General features: G+C 43.5%; 1 protein-coding gene across 2 annotated transcripts in view; it reads left to right on the forward strand.

The window, feature by feature from the left end:
• Nucleotides 1-27,512, forward strand: part of ETV6 (ETS variant transcription factor 6) — a 230,377-nt gene that overhangs the window by 161,175 nt on the left and 41,690 nt on the right. For both annotated transcript variants that reach the window (XM_019643313.1, XM_019643314.1), the window contains exon 3: nucleotides 19,543-19,707. In XM_019643313.1, the coding sequence (XP_019498858.1) occupies nucleotides 19,543-19,707 (165 nt within the window). The remainder of the gene's footprint in view (nucleotides 1-19,542; nucleotides 19,708-27,512) is intronic.

Consider the following 27,512-nt stretch of genomic DNA (forward strand, 5'->3'; position numbering starts at 1 on the left):
CCGGGTGAGGCAGATCAGTCGCCGGCTTCTGGACGGCCGCTCACTGCGGCTGCTGGCCGCTCACGCTGGACACACGGTAGCCCATGGCAACCCACTGCCACAGGGGCTGCAGCCTATGCCGTCGTGGGCGACTCACAGCAACCCAGCTCCAGGTTGAGCTGTTGTTCAGCATCTTAGCTGTAGAGGGCAGTGTCACTGGCCCTCATATGTGGGATCCGAACCGGGGCCCTCTGGCGTCCAAAGCCAGTTCTTTACCATTGCGCCACTCGGCCGGCCCCAGGAGCCATGTTTTCTAACCTACCATCCCACCCCTTCCTCCTTCACGGGCCTCCGTCAGCACTCCCCATCCCTCCCCCGCTCACCCTCAGCTTATCCGCGTCGATGCCCAAGCCCACTGCTCCCTCCAGCCTCAGTGCAAGAGGTCTCCACCGCACTGCACACAGTGCGCGTTCCCTGAGCTCGGGCTCCGCTTCCCCGGCCTCCCCAGCTGGTTATCTTCTCTCCTCTCTACACTCAGCTTCTTTCTCATTTGCATTCAGTTCCTTCCATCTTAAAAGAAACCTGCCTAGCTTCTACATCACCCTTCACTACCATTCCATCCCTCTTTTCCTTCACAGCCAAGTGTTTGAAAGAGTTACCCACACAAACTCCTCACTGCCTCACCTCCCATTAATGACTCAGCCCACGGTGGCCTGGTTTCCAACCCCGTCACACCTCTGTTCTGACTAGAATCATCAGACGCTGGATCCAGTGGTCGTGCCTCGCGTCTCCTTATCTTGACGACAGCACGTGATGTGTCTAACTACTTCCTGAGACTCACTCTTGTCCTGGCTTGCAAGATAGCACTCTCCCCTGGTTTGTTGACTGCCGCCTCATCATCCTTCAAGGGTATACCTTTTTGGAATGGCTTGATTCTGAAATGTTTTCCTTAAACCCCATCTATTCCAGTGGCTTCAACAATGACCAGTATGATGAGGACTCCCAAATATCTTCTATATCTAGCCTAGACCTTTCTCTTAAGTACCAAATGCGTGTATATAGCTGCCTACTGGGCCTGTTCACCTAGCTGGTCCCACGTTCACTTCATATTAAGCAGAACTGAACAGATGTTCTCCTCAGCAGTCCTCTGTGGGTTGGGATAGATGGGCACCACCATTAGTTGAGGGATCAGAAGGCTCGATTTTGTTACTGACTGCTTCCTCCACATTGAGTTAATCTCCAAGTTCCATCCACTCTAGCTCTGTAATATCTTGAGCCCAGCCTTTCCCCATTCCTTCTGCTTTATTTCAGGCTAACAATATCTGTCATCTCTTCTGCAACAGCCTCCTAACTGATCTCCTACCAGTCTTGCCTTGTTCTAATTATTCCTCCACTCTGCAGCTGGAGTGATCCTTCAAAAACAACATCTGATTATGTTATTCCCTTGCTCCCTTGTTTAAAATCCTTCAGTGACTCCAAGTAGCCTTAATTTAAAGTCTGAACTCCTTAGTACAGCAGACAAGGCCCTTCATAACAATGGCTGACATTTATCAAGTGCTTAATCTATGCCAGGCACTGTTCTAAGTGCTAACACTCGTCTCCACATACGAGCGCTGGAAACTCCCTGATGTAGCCCCTGTTACTATCCTAGTTTTACAGTTGAGGAAGCCAAGGCACAGAAAGACAAGCGTCTTGCCTAAGATCCCACAACTAGTAAGTTGGGGAGCCAAGATCCAAGCCCAGGAAGCCTGGCTCTAGGGCCACACTCTAAGCCACTGTGTTACGTCGTCTGTCCTTCACAGGACTTAGCTTCTCATCCATTCACAGCTATTTTTTGAGTACTTGAAATGTGCCAGAAACTGCTTGAATCGTTGGGCTATAGCAATAATCAAAACAGTTTCTTCACTGCTATCTTAGGTTCTTGTAACTAATCACAGTAAAGATCAAATATTGTATATTTAGTCAGGAATCTACCTGTGGAGCCATTACAAAGACTTTTTGAAAGCCTCTTATTCAGAGACTGGATGTGAAGATAAAATAGCTTTAATGATAGTAACAGTTGTTTCATTTAGATAGTTTTCCAGATTATAAAATTTCATTTGAAAATTTTTTAAATGCGCATATCCTTTTAATCCTGTGAACACCGCATGAATGAATGAATGAATGAATGAATGAATGACAGCAGGTTAAAAAACCAAAAATCTGTTTCCATTCTAGTGAAGAAAATGAATAATAAACAAGATAAATAGTAAAATATAGATTAGATAGAGGTACATGCTAAGGAAAAAAAATAAAGCAAGAAAGAAGTTAAGGAGGAGTCAGAGAACAGAGATTTGTAGTTTTATACGGAATGTCTAGGGAAGACTTGAAGGAAGTGAGGATCTCTAGGAGAAGAATACTCCAGCTGAAGAAAGAGCAAGTACAAAGGCCCTGAGGTAGGAATGTGCCTAGTATGTTTGAAGAACAGCAAAGAGATTAGCGTGGCTGGAGCAGAATGAGGATGAGGAAGAATGGAAAGGGGTCAGATCACACGGAGCCCAAAAGGTCATTTGAAGGCCTTTGACATTGGCTGTGAGTGAGATGGGAAGCCGCTGGAGGATTTTGAGCAGAGGAGTGACATGTTTTAAGTGGATCCCTCCGGCTGGTGTGTTGAGAATAGACTGTAGGTGAACAGGGGTAGAAACTGGGAGACCAGTTAGGGACCAGTAACAATCATCCCGGTGAGAGACGATGGTGACTGGGACTAAAGCAGCACAGGTGGTGGCAGCAGTCAGATTCTAGATACATTTTGAAGGCAGAGCCAACAGCTTTGGCCGATGGATTGGATGACTGTAAGGTGTGGGTCCTTGGCAACTGGAGCTGGCATTCTCTGAGATGGGAAAGACTGGGAACAGCAGATTTGGGCCGGTGATCGCAGAAGGATAATTTGGGACATGTTATGTCTAACGTGCCTATTAAACATCATAATGGAGCTGCCTTATCACTTTCTCTCCTCATTTAAACCCGTGCTCATATGCATTTCATTTTTGTCCTTCTGAGCTACTACTCCAAGTTTCCCAAACTGGTTTTGCCTTTCCTGTGTACAGGCCTTTGTACCTGCTTTTCCCTCTGTCAAGAAAGCCGTCACCCCATCCTTCAGTTCAGAAAGTCTTCCCGGGTCCTGCACCAGTGCACTGACTTGTCAGCCTCTCTTTATGTTCCTTTCTTCTCTCCCAGACTTTAAAATCTGCTCGTCATTCCCCTGGACACGCCCGGCACCTAATACAAGGTGCAGTGCATAATGGGCACCTAATCGGTTAGTTGGATGGGCGAATGGGTGGATGCACAGATGGACAGATGAGGTCTCAGCACTGTTTACACCAAACCGTGTTTTGATGGTAATGATGGGAATTCCCCTGGAACATTGCCAGGTGAGATGATCACCCTAGACTGAAAATGAAAGAAACAGCAGATGTCAGGAGATTTTTGTGTTAACCCTGACATGAGTGTTAGAGCACTGCAGCCCAGGTGCCCCTTTCCCGCACACTCTCCCCGCCTTCCTGCCCCAGTTCTGGCTCCTGCTCTTGTTCATCTCTAGCGTCAGTGAACGTACAGCCTCTACTTTACACGTCCAGGTCTGCAGGGGAAATTTTGCTCTAAAGCCGGAAGAGTGTTTAACCTAACGACGTGCTGCAAGCTTGCTTTCCGCAGGCCTGCCAGGACGATCAGGCCTCATTATTTAGGAAGCTGCCTCAGCCAGGCATTACTAATTTGGGCATTACTAATTCGGATGCCTATTCAGGCAAATGAGCAATGAATGCAAAATACTTTTGTCAGTGAATTGTAAGTGAAGAGAAGAGGGAGGGGTGAAGTAAAGGGAAGGTGAGAGAATGTTTTGAGTTTTGCCTCATTTCCAGAAAGGACAGTCATTGCTTCCTGGAAGTGGCACTTGGCAACAGGCAACAGGGAATGGGAAAGATTTATTCCCCTTTGCCAAGGCTCAATAATTCAGCTTGAGTATTTTGAATCGATACATTTCTTGCAAAGCTTCCAAGGGCTGCATTAAAAAAGCCATTTTTAAAAATTATCATTATGTGGTAGCATCCTCTGAGGAAACCGGCATGTCTGGGTTGAGCTGGGTCTTCCAAACACACACAACTCTAATGAGAAAGGAGGCTTTGAAAAGCAGGCGAGCAGGGTGAGAGCTGATAGTGAGGCCTTTCACACCTGCAGAGCCTCTGGCGTCACTAGCTTGCTGCTCTCTGGGGCTCTTTCTAAGGTGAGCCGCTCGCTGACTGGCTCCTCCTCAGGCTGATGTGGGAAATTGGTGACTCATACAAAGCTCCATATTGCTTTGAGCTTCACTTTGTCACTGAGCATGAGATAGACTCACTTCGGAAGATCTTCTCCATGATCTAGGATTACTGAGCTGGGCTGAGTAGCTCCAATTTTTGTGAATTAAAAAAAAATTTCGCAGCTCTAACTCGTGACACGCTTGGCTTTTTGTGATAGGTGTGGAAAGACAAAGGTTGAGTGTCTTTATTGTTGTCGTCATTTTAATGTCCACCAGAAACTCCTTCCATCTAGAAGTTTTATCTTCACTAGAATAGTTCCTTAGTCCTTTAAATAAGAGAAGCCAGGTATTCCCTCCATTGACGTCCAATGCCCATTGAAGATCTCAGCCATTTTATCACCTGTCTTCCGTCTGGGTGCTGTCTCTATGCCTCCTGACCCTTTGGTGTGGTCAGAGACCCCTCGGATTCATTATCACACCTCTTTCTCTTACTGCCACGAAGTTCAGCAACAGTTCACCAAGAGACAAGAAGATTGGTACTCTTCTTTTTATGAGACACCATAGTGATCCTGTCCTTGCAAATATGCAATTTTCTGGGACAGTCTGGGAAGACGGCATGGGCACAAGCATCATTTTTAGTCTCTTAGAACCCCCAGGTAAGAGCAGAGCACCTCAATAACAAAACCAGAAACCCAGGGAAATGATAAAATTAGGTGACAAGATATCCCCACGATACAGTGGGGCTTTTGATAGACATTAGAACAGAAAAAGCCCCAAATGGCCAAAAGGTAATCAGTAGAAAGCATGGCATGTCCGTTTGAGAGGAGCCGCTGAAAGTGGCACTCTTTTTGCCGATTCCAAGAGCAGTGAGTGCAAGTGACCTCCCAGCAAGGTGGAAAGGGTCTGGAGCTCTCTGGTCTCTGTGAACTCTGGAGTTAAGCAGCCAGGTCCTCCTCCCAGGACGACCCTACACTGAGAACCTGCCAGGAGGGGCACCAAACTGAGCAGGACAGCAACAATGGAGACTTAAGAAAAAGGTTCCCAAAAGGGAGCAGAATCAGGAAATTTCAGCAACGAAGCGGCCATACATTTGAATACTGCACGAACACAGTAGAAGAACTTTATAAAGTGACAACCACACCATGTTCTAGAAGTTCAGGAAAATGAATTTCACAGAAAACAAGCAATAGAAAAGCAGTGAGGTCGGTCCCATACAAGGTTTGTAGGAGATAAATAAAAATTAGGAGCAGAACAGCATTCCTAAAGAAAGCATGCCAAAAAGACATGGCTTTGGAACCATTCAGAACTATAACCTACGTCCTAATGAGCTAAAAGACATTAAGAAAATCATATAAAACATCGGGGGGAAAAACAAAAAATCAGAATTAGGAAAACTTAGAAATGAGATGACAGAGCTCAGGAAAGAATTAAAAATGAAAGAAATGAAGAGTACACTAGTAAGAATACAAGATGAATATATACAAAAGGTAATTTTTAAGAGAAACAGAGGGTAAAAACTAGAACATTTTAAAAATTAAAAACAAAAATTAGGGTGGGGGGAGGACGAAGCGGGTAAAGGGGGTCAACTACATTGTGCCAGAAGGAGATTAGGCTTTGGGTGGTGAGCACACAATAGAGTATACAGATGTCAGGTTACAAAGTTGCACACCTGAAATTTATGTAATGTTATTAACCAATGTTACCCCAATACATTTAATTTTTTAAAACGAGATTAAAGAATTGAAGAGGAGGACCGACTGAGTGGTGCAGTGGTTAAGAGCTGGTTTGGGATGCCAGATGGCCCTGGTTCGGATCCCACATATGAGGGCCAGTGACACTGCCCTCCACAGCTAAGATGCTGAACAACAGCTCAACCTGGAGCTGGGCTGCTGTGAGTCGCCGGCGACGGCGTAGGCTGCAGCCCCTGCTGCAGTGGGTTGCCGTGTGTACCGTCCAGAAGCCGGCGACTGATCTGCCTTGCCCGGGAAGAACACAGTGATGGTGCCAACTTGGGCCAGTGAAGCAACGTCCTCCACAACTAGACTGAAGAACAAAAGGACAGCATCTTGTCTGTTCCCCTTCCCCCAATTCCCCAGCACTGTTCCCATCCCCCAATTCCCCAATAAAAATCTTTAAAAAAAAGCAAGAGGAAGTGACAAATATTGAAGACAGGCAAAGGAATTTCAACATGTGGATAATGGGAGTCATTATCTGTGTCTGCATAGCTCTAGTCTCTGCCTCTGTCTTCGTGTGACCTTCTCCTCCGTGTCCCTCCTCTGTGTTCTCTCGTAAGGACACTTGTTATTAGATGTAGGTCCCATCCAAATAACCCAGGACAATCTCATCTTGAGATCCTTAACTTAATTTCATCTGCAAAGATCTTTTCTCACAGGTTCCCGGGGTTATAACCTGGTCATTACCTTTGGGGGAGAGGGAGCCACCATTCAACCTTCTGCAGCCGCTGAGCTAATGACAGAAACAGGTTTTGAATTTTATTTTATAAGAAAGTAGCTAAAGGAAAAATTTAACATTTCCAGCAAATTAGCTATTCTTGCCCAGGGAAAAAAAAAAGTAGATAGCATGCTTTTTTATAAATGGCAGGACAGTAGGCTGTCAGGCTGCAGGTCACCTGGAGACCTCACCTGGCTTACTCTCTGCCCGGCCTCAGGGAAGCGTTTGTACACTTTGTGAATGAACATTACTTGTGCTACCAGCAATGTGCCACTTATTCTGTTCATCTTTTTCACAGACTCTGGTTAAAGTTAAAAAATAGACGTAGCCTCTCTGCAGAACTCGGAAGAATCACATTTAGATTGTAGCACTCATAGCTTTTCTAATGCGGAGCTAAAAGCTCCTTTGAAGAGTCATAAGCCATAAACAGTTATAGGCAAAAATGAGCAAAGTTTCTTTTTTTTTACCATTCTGCCTCCGGGCTACTCGGGACCCCCACCATCCTTAAAATTTGAGGGGCCTCTCACTTGTTCCTCTGACTCCTCATCTGACTGCCTAACAAAGCTGAGGTTGAGAACAGATTCTGTTGGTTTGGCGTGCTCCCTTTCCTAGCTTCCTGTTCCGCAGAGGTCTTTATGCCTTCATCCAAAGGAGTGAATAATAAAGAATTTCAGACAGGATGACAAAGATGAAGATATTGTGTGACACGGGAGAGTCACTGGGTGCCCCTTTGGCCACTGAGCTGGGCCAGCCACCCTCTCTCCCAGCGTCTGCAGTCTCAGACCAGCCCAGGGCCAGTGGTAAAGCACAAAACAGCCTGTGTCTCTGCCTCCAATTGCATGTCTACTGCCCTGGAAGCGGGTGCAAAGGTGGTTTTATTTTTTTTAATTTTCTTGATTCCGAGGGACCATCTTAAGCCCTGAAACCAGGAGATTAGTAACCTTCACAACTCTGACACCAGGGAATATAACTGGTGAGAAAACAGAATTACAACTTTCTTTAATGGGTAAATCTCCGAAAGCCATTTCCCTGTGAATATGCTTAGTCAAGAAGGAACGAGGGGCTGAGGAACGGAGAGACGTCTGTGACACGCACACGCACAGATGCAACACAATTATCTTTAAATAGAAGTTGCTTCTCCAAGTTTGATTTTTTGTTTATTTGTTTCGTGAGGCATCTGCACCACTGGTGAAATGATTTCATCCTGCCTGTGCTGCCAGTGGGCCCCTCGTAATGCTGAGTCAGCATCGCCCAGGCAGCCTCAGAAAGGCAACCCACGGGCCTTGGAAAACACAGGGAATCACTCTCCAAAGAACCCGGGAAGTGGAAGGCTGGGGGCTTGTGGAATTCTCCTTAAAAGGAGGCATTTTCCAGAAAAGCATTGTTTTATGAGCTTGATGCCGTGGCCAAAGCTGCCTTTGGGGCCCTGGATGTATTTTCTGAGGTCTGTGGAGTGAACATTGTAAACACTTATGTCTCAGTCTCCCTTGTCTTGGTCCCTCCCCACCGTGCACACACACCCTCCACCCACCAGCCCCCTGTTCACCTCACAGGATTCAGTGATAATGGGGACTGTCTCCATCCTGAGAAAAGGCAGCCTGCTTTTCAAAGTGTCCTTGGGATAAAGAGAACCCGGGAGGGACTGGGCGCAGCTGAGCCACACAAAGGAAGGCCTCTCCCATGCCAGTGACTGGGCAGAGTAGGCCCCCTCCAGAATGAGAATGAGTGCTACGCTTGTTACACTTTACGACGGACAGAGTGTTCTGTGTAGGCTGTGGTGGGCACGAGAGATGGTCTTGTGTGGTTTAAAGGAGCAAGTGGGAAAGGGTACTCCGTCTTCTTAACTCAGACACCCATAGTAGATGTTCTAGGTTTTGTGGATCATGCAACTCCAACAAAACCTTTATGTTTCCTGTAGACCATCCATTTCCACTGAGGATTAAAAAAAAAGCCTTGCTCACTCAATCTATCTAAAGAACATTTCAACTCTTATTTCCCTACATTTTTTTCCTTCTTAAAATTAGGCCGCTTGGGCCGGCCACGTGGCTTGGGACGCCGGAGGGCCCTGGTTCGGATCCCACATGTGAGGGCCAGTGATACTGCCCTCTACAAAAAAATAAAAAAATAAAAAAATGGGCCGCTTTATGTGCTTCAGTATCAGCAAATTTGAAAATAAAATGTGTCTTCCTGCCCTGCAGTATGGGAAATTCAGCCCTTAATGGCCTCTTTCTTTTAAAAATTTGTCTTTCAATAGTATCTCTCCTTGCACAGCCCCATTCCTTCCCTGTTCATAAATTAAGATAATTTGCAATGATTAACCTTCACTAGTATGAATAAAAACTTGCAATATGTTAGCAATGATTTTTTAAATACCTGAGGAAGGGACATTCCACATTTAAGGTAAGGTGTGTGCATTTCATAAGGAAATGACACCCAGAGTCAGCTTTCATCATTTTATTCCCCCCTCCCCCAAATACTTCAGAGTGAGAGGAGGGCACCCTTCCTGCCTCTGTCTTCTCTCTTCCTCCCCCAAATATCAGGAGAGATGTGTGTGCTGCTCTTCTCAAATCTAATTTGGTTTTTGCATTATATCGCTAGTATATATTATGAGATCCATTTGCATACATGAGGCTAGAAAATTCTAAACCTATTCTCCAGGGGTCTATAGATAAACTTGAGCTAGTTCATAAACTTTGAAATCGCAGGCAAATATTGGTGTGCATGTGCCCATGCATTTCGAAAGAGGGTCAGTAGCTTTCACTGAATTCTCAAAGGGATCCATTACCTCCAAAACTTAAGAAGTACTGCTCTAATCTGCAACCGTCTGCGTTATCACTGCACCCTCCCGTCATCTGTCTTTTCAAAATAACTTTAGTTAAAATGTTGATATTCTGTTCATCATTCATTTGTTGCATTTATTTTGGTTTTAAAATAATGCATTTGCCTATTATTTTTTTCTGATTACTGAGTGTTTTGGCACAACCTTAAATTTTGCCCTGAGGTGAGTGCCACACTTGCCTCTCACCCTTGTCCCAGATCTGACATTCGTTCCTCCAGCCTCTCGCCTGCTGGAGCAGGCCTGTTCTCTACTGCTTCTGAGCCCCTTTCCCCATTTGCACACTGACGATGCCTGCCCCTCCTCAAAGCCTTGTATTGGCCTCCTAGCTCCTGCAGGAGCCTTCACACAGCTTACGAGAACCATGTTCTTGTAAGTGAGCTGCAGAAAGTAGTTCAGTCTCTTGGAGACATATGACAAAGTGTAACTCATCTGCTATCCAGTCTCTGTCCTACCCAATATCCCTCCTCCCCCAAATTTCATTGAGCATTTCCTGTGTACCAGGCACAGTGCAAAGTCTTTAGATGGATTACCTCATTTCATACTTGAATTTGCTCTAGGAGGTTTAAGTATTATTCTTGGCCCCATTTTACTGCTGGGGAAACAGGTTCAGAGATGTAACTTACTCAAGGCCACTGAGCTAGTAGGTGGCAGGACCAGTATTTGAACTCAGGACTATCTGAATCCGAAATCCAAGTTTTTGTCTAAAACACTACATGCCTCTCACGATGTTGGGCTTGCTACCCGAAAGCAGAAATTAGAAGGAATCCTAAGTCATGTTTGTGAGGGTGAGTGGCAGGACCCAGGCCAGTTTTACTGTCAGCTGGTTTGCCGATAACAACCCCTTTGTGGATAAAACTGAGTGAAAGCCAGAAAAATCCACAAAGTGAAGGTTGTAAGAAAAAAATTATTCGCAGGAATTAAATAGGGCATTGAATCTTAACCTGAACATATATAGTATTCTTCCTCTTGGGGTTTTAGCCAAAAGACACGAGTATAACCTTCCAACCTCCACTTGGAAACTGAGTGCTGAGATACAGGGCAACCTTGGGGACAGAAATAGGAAATGTTTTGGAACTTCCAATTCCCTAGTAACAGAATTTGTGTGTCAAAAGCAGTTTTGATCAAATAGCACGTCCAAAGTTAGAGGCAGACCCAGAGGAATGAGAATGCTGGAGCTTTTGGGAGTGCATCCAAGACCAGTGCACCCAAGACCAGTGTGGGAGCCTGAAGGACATGACCTGGCCAGTGGGCAGGGAGAGGCGTCAGAAAATTCCCCTGGAAAGCAGCCTGAAGGGCTCTGATGATACTTTGTTTTATGGCAGAGAGTTTCTTTATTCTAGCATAAATCCTGCCCAATGCAAACCCTTTGCAGCGGTCAGAAGGGGCCCTCTGAGCACTGCTCAGAGTTCTGGCTCTGCAGCTAAACCTGACCTGCCATGAGCAGTTGAGTTTCTGGTTTATTGTTCCTAAATCCCTTGCATTGTTACAGTGGATTTTAGAGTGCAAAGGGCTTTTATATCCATTATTTCCTTTGATCCAGAGGGAAATTCGCTAGACTGATACAGAAGACCTGGAGCTGGAGTTGTGGTCCTAGGCCCAATGTGACCTTGGGAAAGTCCCTCAACCTCTCTGAGCTTCAGGTTTGTTCTGCAGATACAGTTGTGCCAGCCTCAGCTTCCTCACAGAATACTTGCTGGAATGACATGGGTGTGGAAGCATCTGGTAATGGTGAAGGACTGCACAGATCTGAAGTGTCTTACCTGATGAGAGTGGTGTCCGGTGGTATATGGGTGGCAATCGCAGGCTGCAGAGCTGGCCCACAGGTAGATTAGAAGTAGCACTGGGAATCTTTGGCTGTACGGTCTGGCATTACTGGGTCTGCCAAGCACGCTATGAGAATCACTGAGCAATCCCCTTGTGCTACATGCATGTGCATTTTAACTCTTAACACATGCACCTAACAGTTAACAATTTTATTTCCCAGAAGGTACAAGAAGCATTGAGGGCTGGTGCTAATTTGGACTAAAGTCTGACAAATGAGAAGGATTTGTTTGGCAAAGTAGAAATGATGGGAACTTTTGGTGAGAATGAAAACAACATCTTAGAATTGGGGTGGGAAATGAAAGGGCTGATTAGATGTACTTTTTGGAAGGCAAATTTTTAAAATTTAGAGAAAAAGTACTTATGGCCCCATGACCTGAAATGCTAAAACACAAATCAAAAGAGTCAGGGTGCTTTTGAAAATGAAATTCTGACATATCAATTGCACATCACACTTACTGGAATAAAAAGGAAGAAAGACAACCAAAGAACCCGATGAGGCTGTATTGGGGACATTCTCTGATAAGCTCAATTTTTAAATAGATTTTTAAAAATATAAAAGTAACACACGCCTAATATAGAGAATTGGAAGATAAAAATGAAAAGGTAACAGTAAATATCGCCTATAATTCTGTTGAGTGACAGTTGCTATTAATATTTTCATGTTTTATTTGAATATTTTTTGTGCATTGAGATTATAATATATATGTACACATGCTATTTGGTGGTTTTTCACAGGAATAGATACTCTTTATAGGTATTGTTATTGGCTGTATAATTTTCTATCAGAGATGTTGTCCATGTTTTACTTAACTATTCCCTTATTGATGTTCCAAATTTTCCACTATTAAAAATAACACTGCCATGGACAGCTTTGTGCATGAACGATTTCTCTGTATCCTAAATTATTGCTTTAAGGTAGATTTCTCAGAAGTTAACATTTACAGGGCTCTTAAACTATCACCAAGTTGTTTGCCAGGAAGTTCATGCCAATTTATCTTCTCACTGTTTTGCATACCAATTTAATGAGCTCAAATTTCAAAAAGATGTATAGAGTGGATGACAAGAGCCACTTACTGAAAAGAAAAAAATAAAAGAGTTTTAGATCTAGAATGTGAAAGTGATCTGAGAACTATAGAAGATGTTTAAGAAAACAAAAACAATAGGTGTTGGGAGGCAGCATAAGAATAAGCATGGCATCGGCGTGCGTCTTGGATTGGATGCAGTGACACTCACAAATGGTAAAGAGAAAACTGTTCCACCTCTCTCTGCCCTCTCCTCCATCAAGGAAGGTAATCGTCAGACTGAAACATGTAGTGCAAACATTGACATAAGGGAACTGAAGCCCCAGATGGGCGAATTGATTGTAAAAGTGAATCTCAGTTGTTCTAAATAAATTCAAGGCCCTTGGCCCAGACAAATGACATCCCAGAACAGAGAATTTACAAGGGTAACAGATAGGCCACTGACAGTGATGCTTAAGGGTTATAGGAAATGGAAGAGGCGCTAAATGAAGCAATACGAGCCACTCTTTCCCTGATATTCACCACAGGAAAGGAAAAAAGAGTGTATGTACAGATTAAAACAGCTCCCCTGATATAACTTCCAGGTGACATGCAGGACAGATGTTAAAACTTATATGTTAGAACATTTTGGAAAAAGGTGTCCCTTAGGAGCCAACCACCCGCCCCTTCTCTTCCTCTTCAGTAAGGTTGCTGTAAAATTTGTAGTTACTAAATTTCTGGGCATCAGGAAAACATTTCATTGAATTTCTGTTGGTACCGTTCTGGCTGACCTTGGAAGATGGAGTGCAAATGCCAGCGTATTTCGATGGATTGGTCCTTGAGCACCTGTACCCAAAAGGAGCCACTAGCTTGATTAGTACCCATCTGGAAGGAGGTGGCTAGAGTGTCACCAGGGTGCGCCCATTTCCGTCCTCACCTAATTAGCACTTTGTCAGTAACCTGTTGAGGTGACAGATGCTTATCAAAGCAGCAGATGACATGAAACTACAAAGTGTACATGATACTAGAAATAGATCTAAATCTAGAAGGACTGGAATAATGGTGGAAAATAACAAGGTGATTATTGATGAACATATATTCTTAGAGTTGGTTTCCAAACACCAGCTATATATATGTACAAGGTAGGGTGATTGTAAAAATGAGAATGGTAAAAACAGTAGTAGAAAAGCAATAGCTAATACTTTTTAGATGCTTGCTCTATGACAGATACTGTCTGTCCTGTGGGCTTTGTATCATCTTACTCTATATTAGCTTTATGTCATTGCAGATTTGATGAGCTTGTTATCTGTGATTCACTAGTACTGCTTCCACGGGTTGAAAGTTGCCCCCATTTTCCAGTGGAGGCAAGTGAGACACCAAGAGGTTAAGTAACTTGCCCAAGGTCACGCAGCTGGGAAATAGAGTTTCCATGCTGGTGCTCAGTGTCTACATGCATAAACACTGTGGAAGTTTACACAGTCACGGAAACTTTTTTCTCTCTCTTTTTTTAATCATGAATTTAATTGATGTCCTGCCAAAATACCAAATAAGCTTAAACCGAGAAATAAGTCATTAATAATATGGAGTTTGGGCCAAATCAGCTGGGTTCCAGTATTGGCTCTTGCATTTCCTGGCTGTGTGACTTTGGCCAAGTCATTTAACTTCCCTGTGCTCCAGTTTTCTCCTCTGTAAATGGGGATAGGTGACTGTTTATCATAGAGGATTGCTGTGGGTATTCAGTGAAGTCTGTACAGAAAGCACTTAGAGCAGTGCTACCCAGTAAGTGCTTGAAAGTGTTTGCTGTTATTGAGAAGCAACATGGTGGGGTGTTAAGAATCAGGACTGTGGAACCAGACCCCTTGGGTTTCCAATCCTAGCACCACCATTTCCATCTATTGTGTGCTGCAGTTTTCTCCTCTGTAAAATGAGAATAATAATCGTTGTAGTGAAGATTCAGTTTAAGTGCTCAATAATTGTTAGCTATTACTGTCAATAGAAGCATATTGTCCAGAGAAAGAAAGGTTTTGGTACTGCTTCTCATACTCCATCTGGGAAGAGGATCCAAACAGGATCACCGAGGGAGGCAGGCAAGTTGGTGAGGGTCTAAAAACTACAAGACAGAACTTACGGTGGGACCAATTAAGAACATCTAATCCAAAGGCAAGATGACTAAGCAAGAAAGTGATAATGTTCCTCGCTTATGTCAAGGGTTGTAGAATTGTTCTGTGTCATCAAATCAAGTTATGAGACAACATGATAAGTTGAAAAAGAGTCGGGGAACCAGGGGCAGCTTGATTGTGGTTCAATCTCTTAACTTCTCCCAGTGTCAGTTTCCTAATGAGTAAGATGGGGTGGGGGTTGGACTAGATCATTGCTGAGGTGCCTCCTCTCTTTTATGATTCTGCGCTCTAAGCCATAGAACCTGTAGCAAATGCCTGTTTATACAGAAAGTTTGGGATAAAGGGTGTTTTTGATGAATGTATACCCTAGCAAAAGAGCTTGAACTGAGGATTGCTCAAACCTATGGTAAAATCATCTAATAATCATCTGTGGCCCCTAATTCCTCATGGGATAAACTGAAATGACAATACGACTGATTTCACAGGGCTTTTGTGAGAATTCCATGAGGTAATATACGTGGAAGCCCCTTGTCAATACGTCATGTTTATTATTGCCGTAGCCAGGGTATAACTTTTCTGAAAATTTGAATATAATAAAACACTCTTCAGCCCTACACTCTATCTGAAGTAACTTAATCTGTTTTCCATGGTTCAGGAGATCATGAGGAAGTTACAAAATCTCAGGGTCATTGTCGTGAACTTGGGGTAGTTCTGGAGGGAAAAGGTCCTGGCTGCTTGTATTCTTTGTTTTTTAAGTTTCGAGGTAAATGGGGGCATATTGACTGTGAAACCCAGAAGGAAACAGAGATCACATACTCAAAGTCCCTCACTTTACAGATGAAATCTCTGAGCCAGGGAAACTGAGTGGCCTGCCCAGAATCACAGGTTAATTACTGGCAGATCTGGGAGTAAAATCCAGGCTTCTGACTCACAACATGCTTTTTCATCGTTAGTTTAAACATAACCAAGAAAGTCTTAAAGGAAGCTAAGAATGTACTGGTGAACATGTCTGCACCTTGGAACATGGAAGCAAAGAAACAGCAGAAAGAAGTTGAAGGGCCTGCACGTGGCACCACGACCTTGACTTGACCCCCCTTGGGAAAAAAAGTACAGTGGACTTCTTAGTAATTTTCTTAATCGTAGCAGTTCCTTTCTTCTGTACAAAATTCATTTCAAGTATGCTGTGAAATGAATTGGCAGTAAAAATGCTGGTCTTAGTATGGCTCTCGCAGGCTTGCCATGTGCCCAGGAAGTACCATGACATAGGTGCAAAAAAGCGGTCCCTCTCTCTTTTTTTTTCTTTTTACCTACGATCATTATTAACAGCTATGTTGTAGAGTTAAACTTGCAAGAGATGATTATAAACCAGGTTCTGTGTGCCGCCCTCGTCTGGCCCGTGCAGCTTCTGTCACGTGAGCAGCTGTGAGCCGTGTGATGTCTCAGGATCAGTGCCTGTGAGCAAGTAGCCGGGGAAGGCAGCACTTTATTCCGAGATGTGTTAAAAGCAGGGTGCCGCCTCTGTCTCCTTCCTCTTCCCATGCATAAATCTATTTCACCAGGGATCTACAGATTTCTTTTTTTTTTTTCTTTTGGCTCTATTTTTAGTCTATTGATAACTTGAGAAAGCCTCCAAGGATCGAAGTCTTGGGTGGGGAGGATTCCTTTCGCTCACTCTTGTCTGAATTCCTAATACTGTACGAAATCCATCTGAATCTGAACCTGGATAGGAAACGCATGAGGAAGCATCGTGTGATGAATAAGAGCACAGACTCTGAAGCCAGACAGCCTGGGTTCAGATCTCAGCTTCTCTTGTCACCATGGCCCTATGACCTTGGGTAAGTCCCTTAAATGCACTGGGCCTTGGTTCTCTCATCTGAAACACTATCTCACAGAGTTGCTATGAGCATACAGTTAAATGAACTATGTATAAAGTGCTTAGAATAGTGCTAGGTGATACAAGTGCTTAATAAATGACTGCTGAGTAAATTAAATTTAATGGTCCTGATTAGACCAGAGTTGCCTCTCGGTCCAAGGCTGTATTCCATTAGAGGCTGTAACACGCAGGCTTTAGGGCCCTTGGTTTGAGGAAAGGGTGCTTCTTTTTCCTCAATTAAAATTGCAAAGCACATCCTAGACCACAACCTTTTTGTTCTGTTGAACTAAAAAAAGGTAATGGCAGTGGGACTTGACTTTGAACATCAAAGCTTATCAAGCCGCTTTCCAGCTCCGTGAAAGAGTCTGCCATTTCTCTTTATGCTAATGGCAGAGTAGTGATTCTGATAAGTGTATTGACTGTCCTCGAGCAGGTAGCTTTCTCGGTCGGGGTCACTTGTGTAAAACTGCTAGGATTGCCATGGTGTTCCCCAGACCGACTGTGACTCACTGGGGCCCTTCTGCACACAAGTCCAGAGCATCCTCTCAGGTACCGGGGAAGGGGGTTTCCGTGTGGTGGCTGTTCTTGCTGCAGGGGCTGGGCTGTGGGAGAGATTAATGGGAAGTGAAAAGAGAAACTGTTGTTCTTAACCGGCAGGGCTGTTTGGAGTGTGTGACTCTTCTTGTATTTAGGGAAAAGATTACTCATGACTATTTTCTTCCATAGAATATAAAGAACCTCAAATTACTGCTTGCCTCCCCCACCCCCTTCTCACCCGCCTCCCTCTGTTTCGGTGTGTCCTCTGCAGAAACTTCAGCATTTTACTCTCATTTCCCCTCCCCCGCGGGATTCAGTTCTGTATTTGCTTTGGCATTTGAACTTCCAATAAGCTCCCCAGTTACTTTTTTCCTGTTTCTGATGGAGCCCCTCTCACCACCAGGCACTCACCTAGGCCAAGCTTGACTGGAACCTCACATTTGTCCCTTCATGATTGGCTGGACCCAGACTCCTGGTATGAAGGAGAGGAAGGGAAAAGTCCAGAGGAACAAATCACTATGCTGTTCCCGTTTAAAGATGACAATAAGAGGAAGTAAACTTGAAGGTTTTTTACCAGTTCAAAGGTTGAGATTTTGCTGCGCCATCCTCACGCCCACTCCCCCCTCACTGTGATTTCAGATATGCGTTTTCAAGGTCATTGTACAGAGTTGGGGTGCCCCTTGTATCCAAGGACCATTTTTAATAGGCATTGCTTCTTAGCCCAATCAAGAGTCAAAAACAAAACCTTAAATTCTTTAATGGCTGTTCTAAAGATCATAGAGCAGTAACATACTATGCATTATTATTTTATAATGCTGCTTTTTTCATTCCATATGAAAAAAAAATTAGCAAAACTTCAAAACCAAGGGAAAAACTCTTACATGCCCATCTCTGGTTATTTCAATGCCCATCGTTCTTTTTTGGTGCCCTACACAATGGACCAGTTTCAAAAGGACCTCCACAGAGTTCAAGGAAGCCAGCTACCATTCTTCAAAACTAGACTTTACAAAGGAGCCACCTGGAAGACAGAGCCAAAGTCATGCCTGGAGGCCCTGGACCTCCTCCAGGGGATCTGAGCCATTTGTTCCAGGTCCACCAGGGAGGATGAGTAGCCCATCCAAGTAGATCAAACGGTTCTTTGTAATGCCTGATTTAAGGATGAAAGGTGATTCTTTCCAGGATCTAACTGAAGGACACTTTATAGCACATTCATGGAGTCTCCTTAGCAAGTTTAAGTAACTAGATAGAGAGACTGAGGCTTCTCTTAGCAAACACTGATTCCATTGTATTTGAACTATTAATTCACACAATACGATTTCAGAGAATGAAGCTCTGTTGAGCATATAGCTACTGCTAACCCATCAGCTCTCAAACATTTTGGTCTCAGGACTCCTTTTGAATCTTAAAAATTATTGAAGACCCCAAAGAGCTTTGCTCATATAGGTTATATCTATTGATAGTCACCGTACTAGAAAATAAAACCGAAAATTCAAAAAAAAAAAAGTTAACTTACTTTTACAAAGCCAAGCATATATTGACATAAATACATATTTATGAATATCTTTTCCAAAGCTAGAAAATAATGAGAAGAGTGGCATTATTTTACATTTTTGTAAGTCTCTTTAATGCCTAGCTTCATAGAAGATGGTTAGAATTCTCATATCTGCTGCAATATCACATGTTGTGTAGCCTCTAGAAATTTCCACTGTCTACTCACAAAATAATGCGAGTAAAAGAAAAAAGGCAAACAACCTCTTCATATTGTTGAGAAAAGAGTTTTGACTTCATAGATACCCTGAAAAGGTCTTGGGAACCCTGAGAGGTCCCCAGATCACACTTTGAGACTTACTGTTCTAAACCATTTGAATGATATCAAAGATTTCTCACAACAGCAAAATAAAATAAAAACATAGACTCCCTGTCAGGCTTCCAGAGACCCAGCCTGAGCCGCCCTCCCAGCCTGAGCTGCAGCCTTCCTTTTGACCTACTTCTCGTCCTACCCAGAGTCCAAGTGCCACCCCCACCCGGAAGTTCTAACATCACCAAGTAGAATAAAAAAGCAAGAGACCTTTTATCCTCACCTTGCCCTCTCATTCCCAGAGGCCAGCCTGACAGTTTCCCAGAGGCTGAGTGAATTTCTCTTCCTGGAAGAGGCTTCAGGGAACTTCATTCTTTGGTAGCCCTGGGAGGTCAAGCCCAGCTCGGGAACGTTGTCACTTCAGAAGAATGCTGGGCTACAACCAACCCTGAATTTAAGATCCCCTCCAAAGTATGGTGACATTTGTCATGATGACTTCAGGCCCCCTTGGGTGTATCAGGCCACTGTAGAGCTGTACCTTAGGGCAAACCTAGAGTCCAGGCAGCCCCTGGAACGGGGCAAAGAAGGGTCCCTTAAAGGCATAAAAGAGGATTTTTTTTGTTTCTCATTTTGCCTCTAAATAAAAAAAAGTTCATTTGATACCATGCTTTGGCACTTAAGAAGCTTGAGTTTTAACCTGGGATTCAGAGTTGAACATAAAGGGCTCTTCAGACATGGAGACTCAATTTTGTTAACCATTCAGACATCTTTCCCCTTTATTCCAACTGTCTAACTGACAAGACCCTTTTTTTCTCTCTTTCTTTCTGCCTTGCTCTCTCTCCAACAGGCTTGCAGCCAATTTACTGGAGCAGGGATGACGTAGCCCAGTGGCTCAAGTGGGCTGAAAATGAGTTTTCTTTAAGGCCAATTGACAGCAACACGTTTGAAATGAATGGCAAAGCTCTCCTACTGCTGACCAAAGAGGACTTTCGCTATCGATCTCCTCATTCAGGTGAGAGTCGGGGCTCGGGACACGTGCTCAGCTTAGGAAATCTGGGAGTCGGTGGTTGGTCTTTGCCACCGCTCAGCCTACCTAAAAAGTTCTCCGCTGTAGGTCACCATGGCACAAGGACAATGGCCTAGCTTAGTAGAGGAAAGATCCTGCTGACATCTACCAGTTTGAGGGGAGAAGAGGAAGCGTTTCCAGATCAAGGGGAAACTTCTAAGTTAACTCAGTTAGGACCTACAGACACTGGAACCTAAAGGGTATCGTTGTGCCACCACATAAAGAAGAAAATGCATCCCTGCCCTTTTTTTCTATCTTGCTCCTGAGTCTAAAAGACATGCTTGAGAGTGAGTGTAGGCTGCGAACTGCTCAGTTAACAACAGAGGCAGAAGAGGGAGGGGCCTGCGCTCTGCTGAGGTAGCTAGAGGAGAAGCGAGGGTGCAGGAGGAGATTAGGAGCCAAGGCAAGCTTAGCAATAAGCTCAGAGGGCCTCAGGTGATGTGGGGAGGGGGTGGAATACTGACTTTTTTAAAGGAATGCATCTGTAGCTTGTAGAAATCTGGAACAATACAAGTGGAAGTTTCCTCCGGCTCATCTAACTAGGAAGATTTATCAAAACGAGGGCCCGCACAAGGGAAGATTTAATTCAGTAAGGAGTGTTTGTTACCTGCAAAGTGTATTAAGGATGTAGATGAGACTTCAAATATACTTTCCAATTTCATTTCTAAACTTTGTGGATATTTCGATGGTAGCTACTTGGGAACTCCATATATCAAAGAGGAATTTTGGTCTCAAGTTTATGCCTCTTGAGGGGCGGGTTCTTCAAGTACCCATGGGCCCGCCTATCGAGTCTCATTGTGGTCCCCAACTTGGAGGTAAGCTGTCAGGCAGAGAGACCCTTTTTCCCTTGACCAAGGGCGAAGATCCTGCAAAAGGTCTTGGCATAGTCCCCAACTCCATTCAACCCTTATTTACTCCGGGAGGCCTGCCAGAAGCTAATAAACTAACCGCCATGAGGAAATGTCCCCCGTCACAGAGGGTGAGATAAGGATAGAGAACAGGATCTCCCCTGCTCTTCCCAACGGCAGCAGATCCTTTATATAAGGAAATGATAATGGGGAAGTTTCCCCTAGAAGTAGAGATGTTATTGAAACTTGAAAGCTTACATCTCTGAAAAACAGATCAGTTTTAAAGTTTTATAAGGGACACAGACATACCTGAAGGAATTTGTCTCAAATCATTGATTTTTTTTTCCTACAGTTTCAGAATAAGACAACTGTAAAACAACCACACAAATAAAACTAATGTAAAAGGAACCTAGATAGTTCCTTTTAATTTAATGCAAAAATACTTCCCTTTTCTGTTCCAGTGGAAACTCAAAGATATTACATTCAAAGAGACAAAGTTACTTACCTGGAAGAAACGAGCTCTTAAGTCTTTTGTGTTCCAGAGAAACCACTTATGTAAGGCAAACAAAGGAATGTGTTTTGACGATTTGACTTAGACCTTGGGCAAGCTCTCCTCCCTGAGTCTTTGCAGTTGACCCCCTTCCCCCAATCATATCTCAGGTCCTCCTTTTTGCTGCTGGTTTATTTTTCTCTTCAATGATCTCTCAACTTGACTTTATGAAACCACATTCCCTCTGCTCAAACCTGGAAGCAAAGACATACAAAAGCCTGTGAGTCGTTTCTTGCCACTTGGACAAATCTTTGCCAGGGTGGGTTATGTGGCAAACAGGACAGGATACTGCTGTCAGTTAGATAGGCCGGGTTGCATTAAACCTAAAGGCACAAGAAGCTGGAGAAGGGAGAGAGCAGAGCGGATGGGTCTCGTGAAAGAAGGAATGGAGTTGGTCTGCAACATGAAGGACGGGTGGACTGAATAGGCAGAAGAGACCATTCTGGGTAATTGGAGCAGCATTAGCTTAGTGTATGTGGGTGACGGTGAGAAAGCCCATCTGATGAATGAATAAAAGAGGCAGGAGGCAGGAAAGCCAGCTAAAGCTGATGCACACGTCTGGAAATGAAATGTGCAGTAAAAATTCATTCCGTGAGTATTCCCTGAGTAGCTCTAGGCCGGTGGTACAGAAGTACAGGCTAAGGGAGGTGAGGGTTAGGAGAGATGATTTCTAGCTGGATTGTCAAATGAAGCTCAAGGAGATGGTAATAGAGCTTGACTTGGAAAGCTTTGAATGGTAAGGTGTTAAGGAGATGCAGGCCAGTTTGTGTGGAGGAGGGGTTCAGAGATAAGGCCACACAAGCTAGATCTTCCGTTTGAACCATGTCATTGTCATTTGTCACCCCTCCCTCACTTGTCTAATTGCCTGTTCTTATTTCAAGTTCTGCTAGTTTCTCCAGGAAAACTTTCCTGACTCCCGTCCCCTCTCCTCTGATCCGCCCCACCTTCCTTTCCTCCACCTCAGACTGGGACAGGCGCTGTTCCTCTTTTATCCCAGAGTGTTCCCTAATTCTGTCATGGCCCCTAACATGCACGCACACACATGTGCATGCACACACACACACACACACACACACACACACACACACACACACCACTGTGTTATGTGTGGTTGTTTTCTATTCCATATCCCTCCCTTAGAGTGGAAAGTTCAGCTTGGACAGGAATGGTGTCCTGTTAAGGTGCCATGTCTCCAATATCTAGCATAGTGCATGGCATCTAGTTGGTACTCAGTAAATATTGGTTAAATTATGACCCAACATGAGAGGACCGTAAAGCCCAGGTTAAGAAGTTTGGATTTTATTTTGCATGTATGGGAATCACTGAAAGGTTTTGATGATAAGATTGGAGTTCTCCCTTTGGAACAGACATTTGCCATCGGTGCATGGGGTGGGTTCACGGGGCCACTGAAAGCAGGAAAGTTAGTTAGAATGCTGCTGCTACAGTACTAATTAATACAAGACACTGAAGTCCAGAACTAGATCAGTGAGACCAAAGTAATAGCACTTCAGGCACAGAGTGGTTAGCTCAGGTGGGGAGCTCATCTGGAAGCTGTGGTTAGAGTTTGTCTTGGCCAAGAGATGCCAGGACACCCAGGATAATGTGACCTGTTCATCAGTTGGAAATCTGAGACAAGAGCCAGGCCAGAGCTGGGAATAATAGATACGAGCCCCATCCCCATTACATTAAGCTGGGAATAAAGATAAATTTATGCTGTAGGTAATTTAATTAAGGCATCACCCGGAAAGCCATGGACAGAATGTCAAGGTGATACCTGCAGTAGGGGCTACAAGAAAACTTAACACTAAACAGAGGATTATCACCAGAGGGTTTAGAAGACCAGAACTAAGAAGGGGTGGAGAAGACACTTGTCACGAAGTGGCCACCCAGCAGGGTATCGAAGGCACGATATACCTGCCTGTGTTCTCCATAGGTCGAGACAAGGTATAAATAGAAAATCTGTTTTATCTCTCAGGTGTAACATTTGCTGCTGCTGCTTCTGACATGGGCTTTCTCTCTTCTCATTGGTGTAGTAGATGTCCTGAGGCCAGGTTCTTCCCCAGATCACATCATTTCATCTACCCTTATTTTCCTCATGCATCATATGGGATGTTGACCCTGTGGCTTCTAAGCTCCCTTCAACTCTTAACAGTTCAACCCACCTTCAACCACTGAAACAGCGTTAGGCTTCCAGTAAACAGTACAACTTCCCACCCTGCAGGCAATCAGTAAATACTTTGATCTACAGTTTACATACCTTGTGAAACTTACACTTCACCCAATAGTGTCCTGACTTGCCTTGAATCTTCCATGTAGCCTAAGAAGACCCAGCAGCAGCGTCTCACTAATCGTGGGGCTGCTGGACTAAAACAAAAGGATCTAGTTGCCCTGTCACAGTGAATGGATGTTTATAGCTCCCTCCTGGCCTGTTTCCTGCCTGGCCTCACCCAGCATTCTGCTCTGTGAATATGCAAGTACCATCCCTTAACACCAACTCTTGTCAAATGTAGAGAGGAGAGAACAGGACTCAGCGAATTATAATTACCTGAAATATAAATATCCCTTAGGTCCAAATACGGTAACCCCTCTGGAATGCCACCTTCTTCAACCAATTTAACGAACTACACTTATCTCGTCCACTTCCAGGACAAAAGCGTCCTCCATTTTTAACCACTAGAATAAAGCAGGGAACATTCAGAATGTGTTTTCAATAACTATATCATCTCGAAACAGAAGACTTCCAAGTTGAAGATAAATGGGGATATTTTCTTTGGAATAGTCTCCCAATTAGAGGTTATAACAAGATGATAAATTTATAACATTTGCAAAACTGAAGACTAAATGTAAAGGAATCTCCATTTTATTTATTTTTTATTTTTTTATTATTATTATTAGTTTCAGGTGTACAAAACAATGAAATCGCTATCCTTTTCACTCCTCACAAAGTGACAACCCTTCTCCCCCATCCACTGCCCTCCCACCCCCGATATCATACATAGCTGTTACAATTCCATTGACTCCATTCCCACACTCTACTCCACATTCCGTGACTATATATGTATTAAATTATAGTTGACATATAATATTATTCAACGTCAGCTTCAGATGTACAGTGCAGTGATCAGGCCTCTACACCGTCCATGAAGTGGTCTCCCTAACAAGACATGAGACCATCTGGCCCCCTAAAAAATATTTACAACATTATTGATTATATTCCCCAAACTGTCTTTTCTATCCCTGAGGCAATATTGTAGTTACCAATTTATGTTGTCTCGTCCCTTCCCCTTCTCCCTCATCGCCACCCCCTCCCAACTAGCAACCCTCAGTTTTTCCTCTGTGTTTCTGAGACTATTTCTGTTTACATTACTCGTTTATTTTATAAAACCTCACATGGACAGGATAATTTTACCTGGTCCTTGAGCTGCTATATAGTTACCACATGAAATAGCCTGGGATGATTTAAATTCAAAGGAATATTTGATTACTTGACCACTTTGAAACTCTGAGAAAACATTTATAAGAAGGGACAGACAGCATTGACTTAACTCTTATTTAGTGTTATCCATTGCAAGACATTCGGGTGGAATGGACTGAGGTATATTATTTATATGAACCAAAAAAATCACAAGTTATCAATTTAATTCATGTTAGACTTGCTTTCAATGCTTAAAAAAAGAAAAGGAAAATAAAATTTTCTAAGTTCCTTCGATTCAATTTAGCAAAAAGTGTATTGGGGATTTACTAAGTAAATTAGTCTTTTAGTATACTAGAGTATGATGTTACAAATGATTTATTTCCTTTCAAACCTACCAGAAGAAACTTTGTCTTTGGAAATATACTTTGCTTATGACCTTCCAATACAGTAAAATTTCCTTTCAAGGTTAAACTGAAAATACTGGTCTTTACCTACATATAGTTCCTTGGACCACCTTGTCTATTAATTTATATTAAGCAATAGTAGGTGGCTTGCTGGATTGAATGGCTGTCAACTGGCTGTTTTACAGTAGAATCAAGTCGTCGAGTCTGAGGGTGCTGGTCACAGAGAGGAACTGTAGCCCTGAAGTGTGGGAGTTACAGCAGACGTGATGACCCTTGACTGAAGACAGCAAGAGTTGGATCTTTCTTCTCTTACTGTGTCTTTGAGCAAAGAAGAAAAAAAAAAAAAGTATCACACATCAGAGAAATGCTTAAATAAGTCAATTACAGGAAAGTAATTTAATTTCTTAGCACTTGCCGCATTTGTGCAATGGTGGCGATAACTGATCCCTCCGCTATACAGAGTAATATTATTGTAAAACATGTAAAACTACAGCACTTCTTTAATAAAACACATACTTCTTTCACAATATTTTTATTTTCTCACGAGCTTATTCTTTTGTTTTTCTTACCTTATATTCTTTATCCAACTGAAGGCAATTGTCTTACTAGCTGTCCTTTCTAACTGCTTTATTTTTAAAAATACAGTATTCAAATTTTTCTGCAACCTGCTCCCTTTTGCTCAGGATCTCTGTGTCTAACACATAAACATGAAGCTACATTTCAAATATTTGTTCCTAAGTAAAAGACTAGTTTATTTTTATGGTCACTGAAGGCACTTTGTATTAAATAAAAAGGTTTGTAATACATTCAGCCTACAAAAATAGATTGAATGGCATGCTGGGAAAATGAGAGCAAGCAGAGCGAGAAAGCCAAGCCGTCCGTGACAGGAATGGGCCTGTGATGGCTGCCAGTGGGATCTCCTAGGCCTGGGACTGCATTGATGTTTCCACCGTGGAGTTTATGATGAAACTTAAGGGACTGAGATGTGAGGATTTATTCCGAACCTGTCACAGGCAGAAAGGACCCAGCAGAGAGAATTTTCTAAAAATCTGAAAAGTATCCCTCCCACACCATGCACGCTCTTATTTTTTTTAAAGAATTGGTCAGAAGGAAACTGAAATCGCTGAAAAAAACAAAAGAGAGAGAAAGAGAAAAGAGAACAGTTTACAAATATAAGAAGGTGTTACATCAGATATTCGTCATATGGGGATATGTACATCGGAAATCATCACCTGAAAAAATGCAAATTTTAACAATGTTAAGAATCTGCTTTAAACCTACTAAACTTGAGAAGTTACACGTTGTGAAACCCCAGGGGAAAGGCTCTAGGTAGCACCGGAGATGACACCACGCATTGGCCCCGCCTTCTGGAGAACAAGCAGTGTATAACAGGAACTTTAAAAGGAATCATACCCTTTACTGATAATACCATGTTAAGAAAAAAATCCTAAGGAAACAATCCAATAGGATTAAAAAACATGTCCTTAGCAATTCTATTTATAATTCTAAAAACTGGAAGTGCCCCAACCACCCCAATATCAGACTTGCTAAACGAACTCAAAGAATGTAAATATAAAGGAACACACTGCAGCTTGATGACCATTCATGGAGTCATTTATTTCTTTAGTAGATTACACAGGGCCTTGCAGATCACGTTCAGGGCTGTCAATGTTATTTTAAACCCAGGTAGAAGCCATTTAGAGTTTTAAGCAGAGGCTGGCAGGACAAGGTGCGGAGGTGAAAAGCAGGTGTGGGGCAGTCGGTTTGGCTGGCATCTAGGAGCAATGGTGGTGACTTGAACCAAGATGGGGCCACCAGGGAGAAGGGAGTGATTCAAGGATTATTTCAAAGGCAGAGTCTGTAAGTCTTGGTGACTGATTAGATGTTAGATGAGAGCGAGACAGGAGTTAAGGAAAACTCCAATCAACTAGGCATTTACTGAACTAGGAAATACCATGTGGGTTGTAGAGACCCATGTTAGACCCATTCAGTGTGTGGTGCCCATATGGCACGTGAGAGGAAATATCTAGGAAATAACTGAAGGTTCTGGAGTTGAGGAGAAACGCCTGGCTGGAATGGATTTAGCATAGGCAAGCTGCCGGAAGCCAGGGGGTTAGATGAGATGACCCAGGAAGAAAGACCAGGAGTCCTAAGGAGACTTACTGTGGAAGGGTTGGAGAAGGAGGGAGAGCAGAGAGGTGGGAAGAAAACCAGGAAACGTCTGACTCTCTGACGCCGTAGAATGTTCTCAGAGGAGGGAGGTAGTGACTCCTGGTGATGAATGCTGCTGAGAGGGCAGACAAGTCCCCAGGTACCAACCGTTGCCTTTTGGGTTTGACAGCAGGGAGGTGGCCTGAGCCAGAGCAGTTTGGAGAAGGGCTGGAGTAGAGACCAGAATGCAGAGCCCTAAAGAGTGGAAGGGGAGAGAACTGGTGATAACAGAGTTGGACAGCTCCTCACACAGTGAGCTGCTCAATGCTCAACATCTGGAGAAAAGAAATAGGAATACCTGGAGCGGAAGATGAGGACAAAGG

The sequence above is a fragment of the Hipposideros armiger genome, unplaced genomic scaffold (assembly GCF_001890085.2).
Source record: "Hipposideros armiger isolate ML-2016 unplaced genomic scaffold, ASM189008v1 scaffold_76, whole genome shotgun sequence".
In the NCBI taxonomy this organism is placed as follows: domain Eukaryota; kingdom Metazoa; phylum Chordata; class Mammalia; order Chiroptera; family Hipposideridae; genus Hipposideros; species Hipposideros armiger.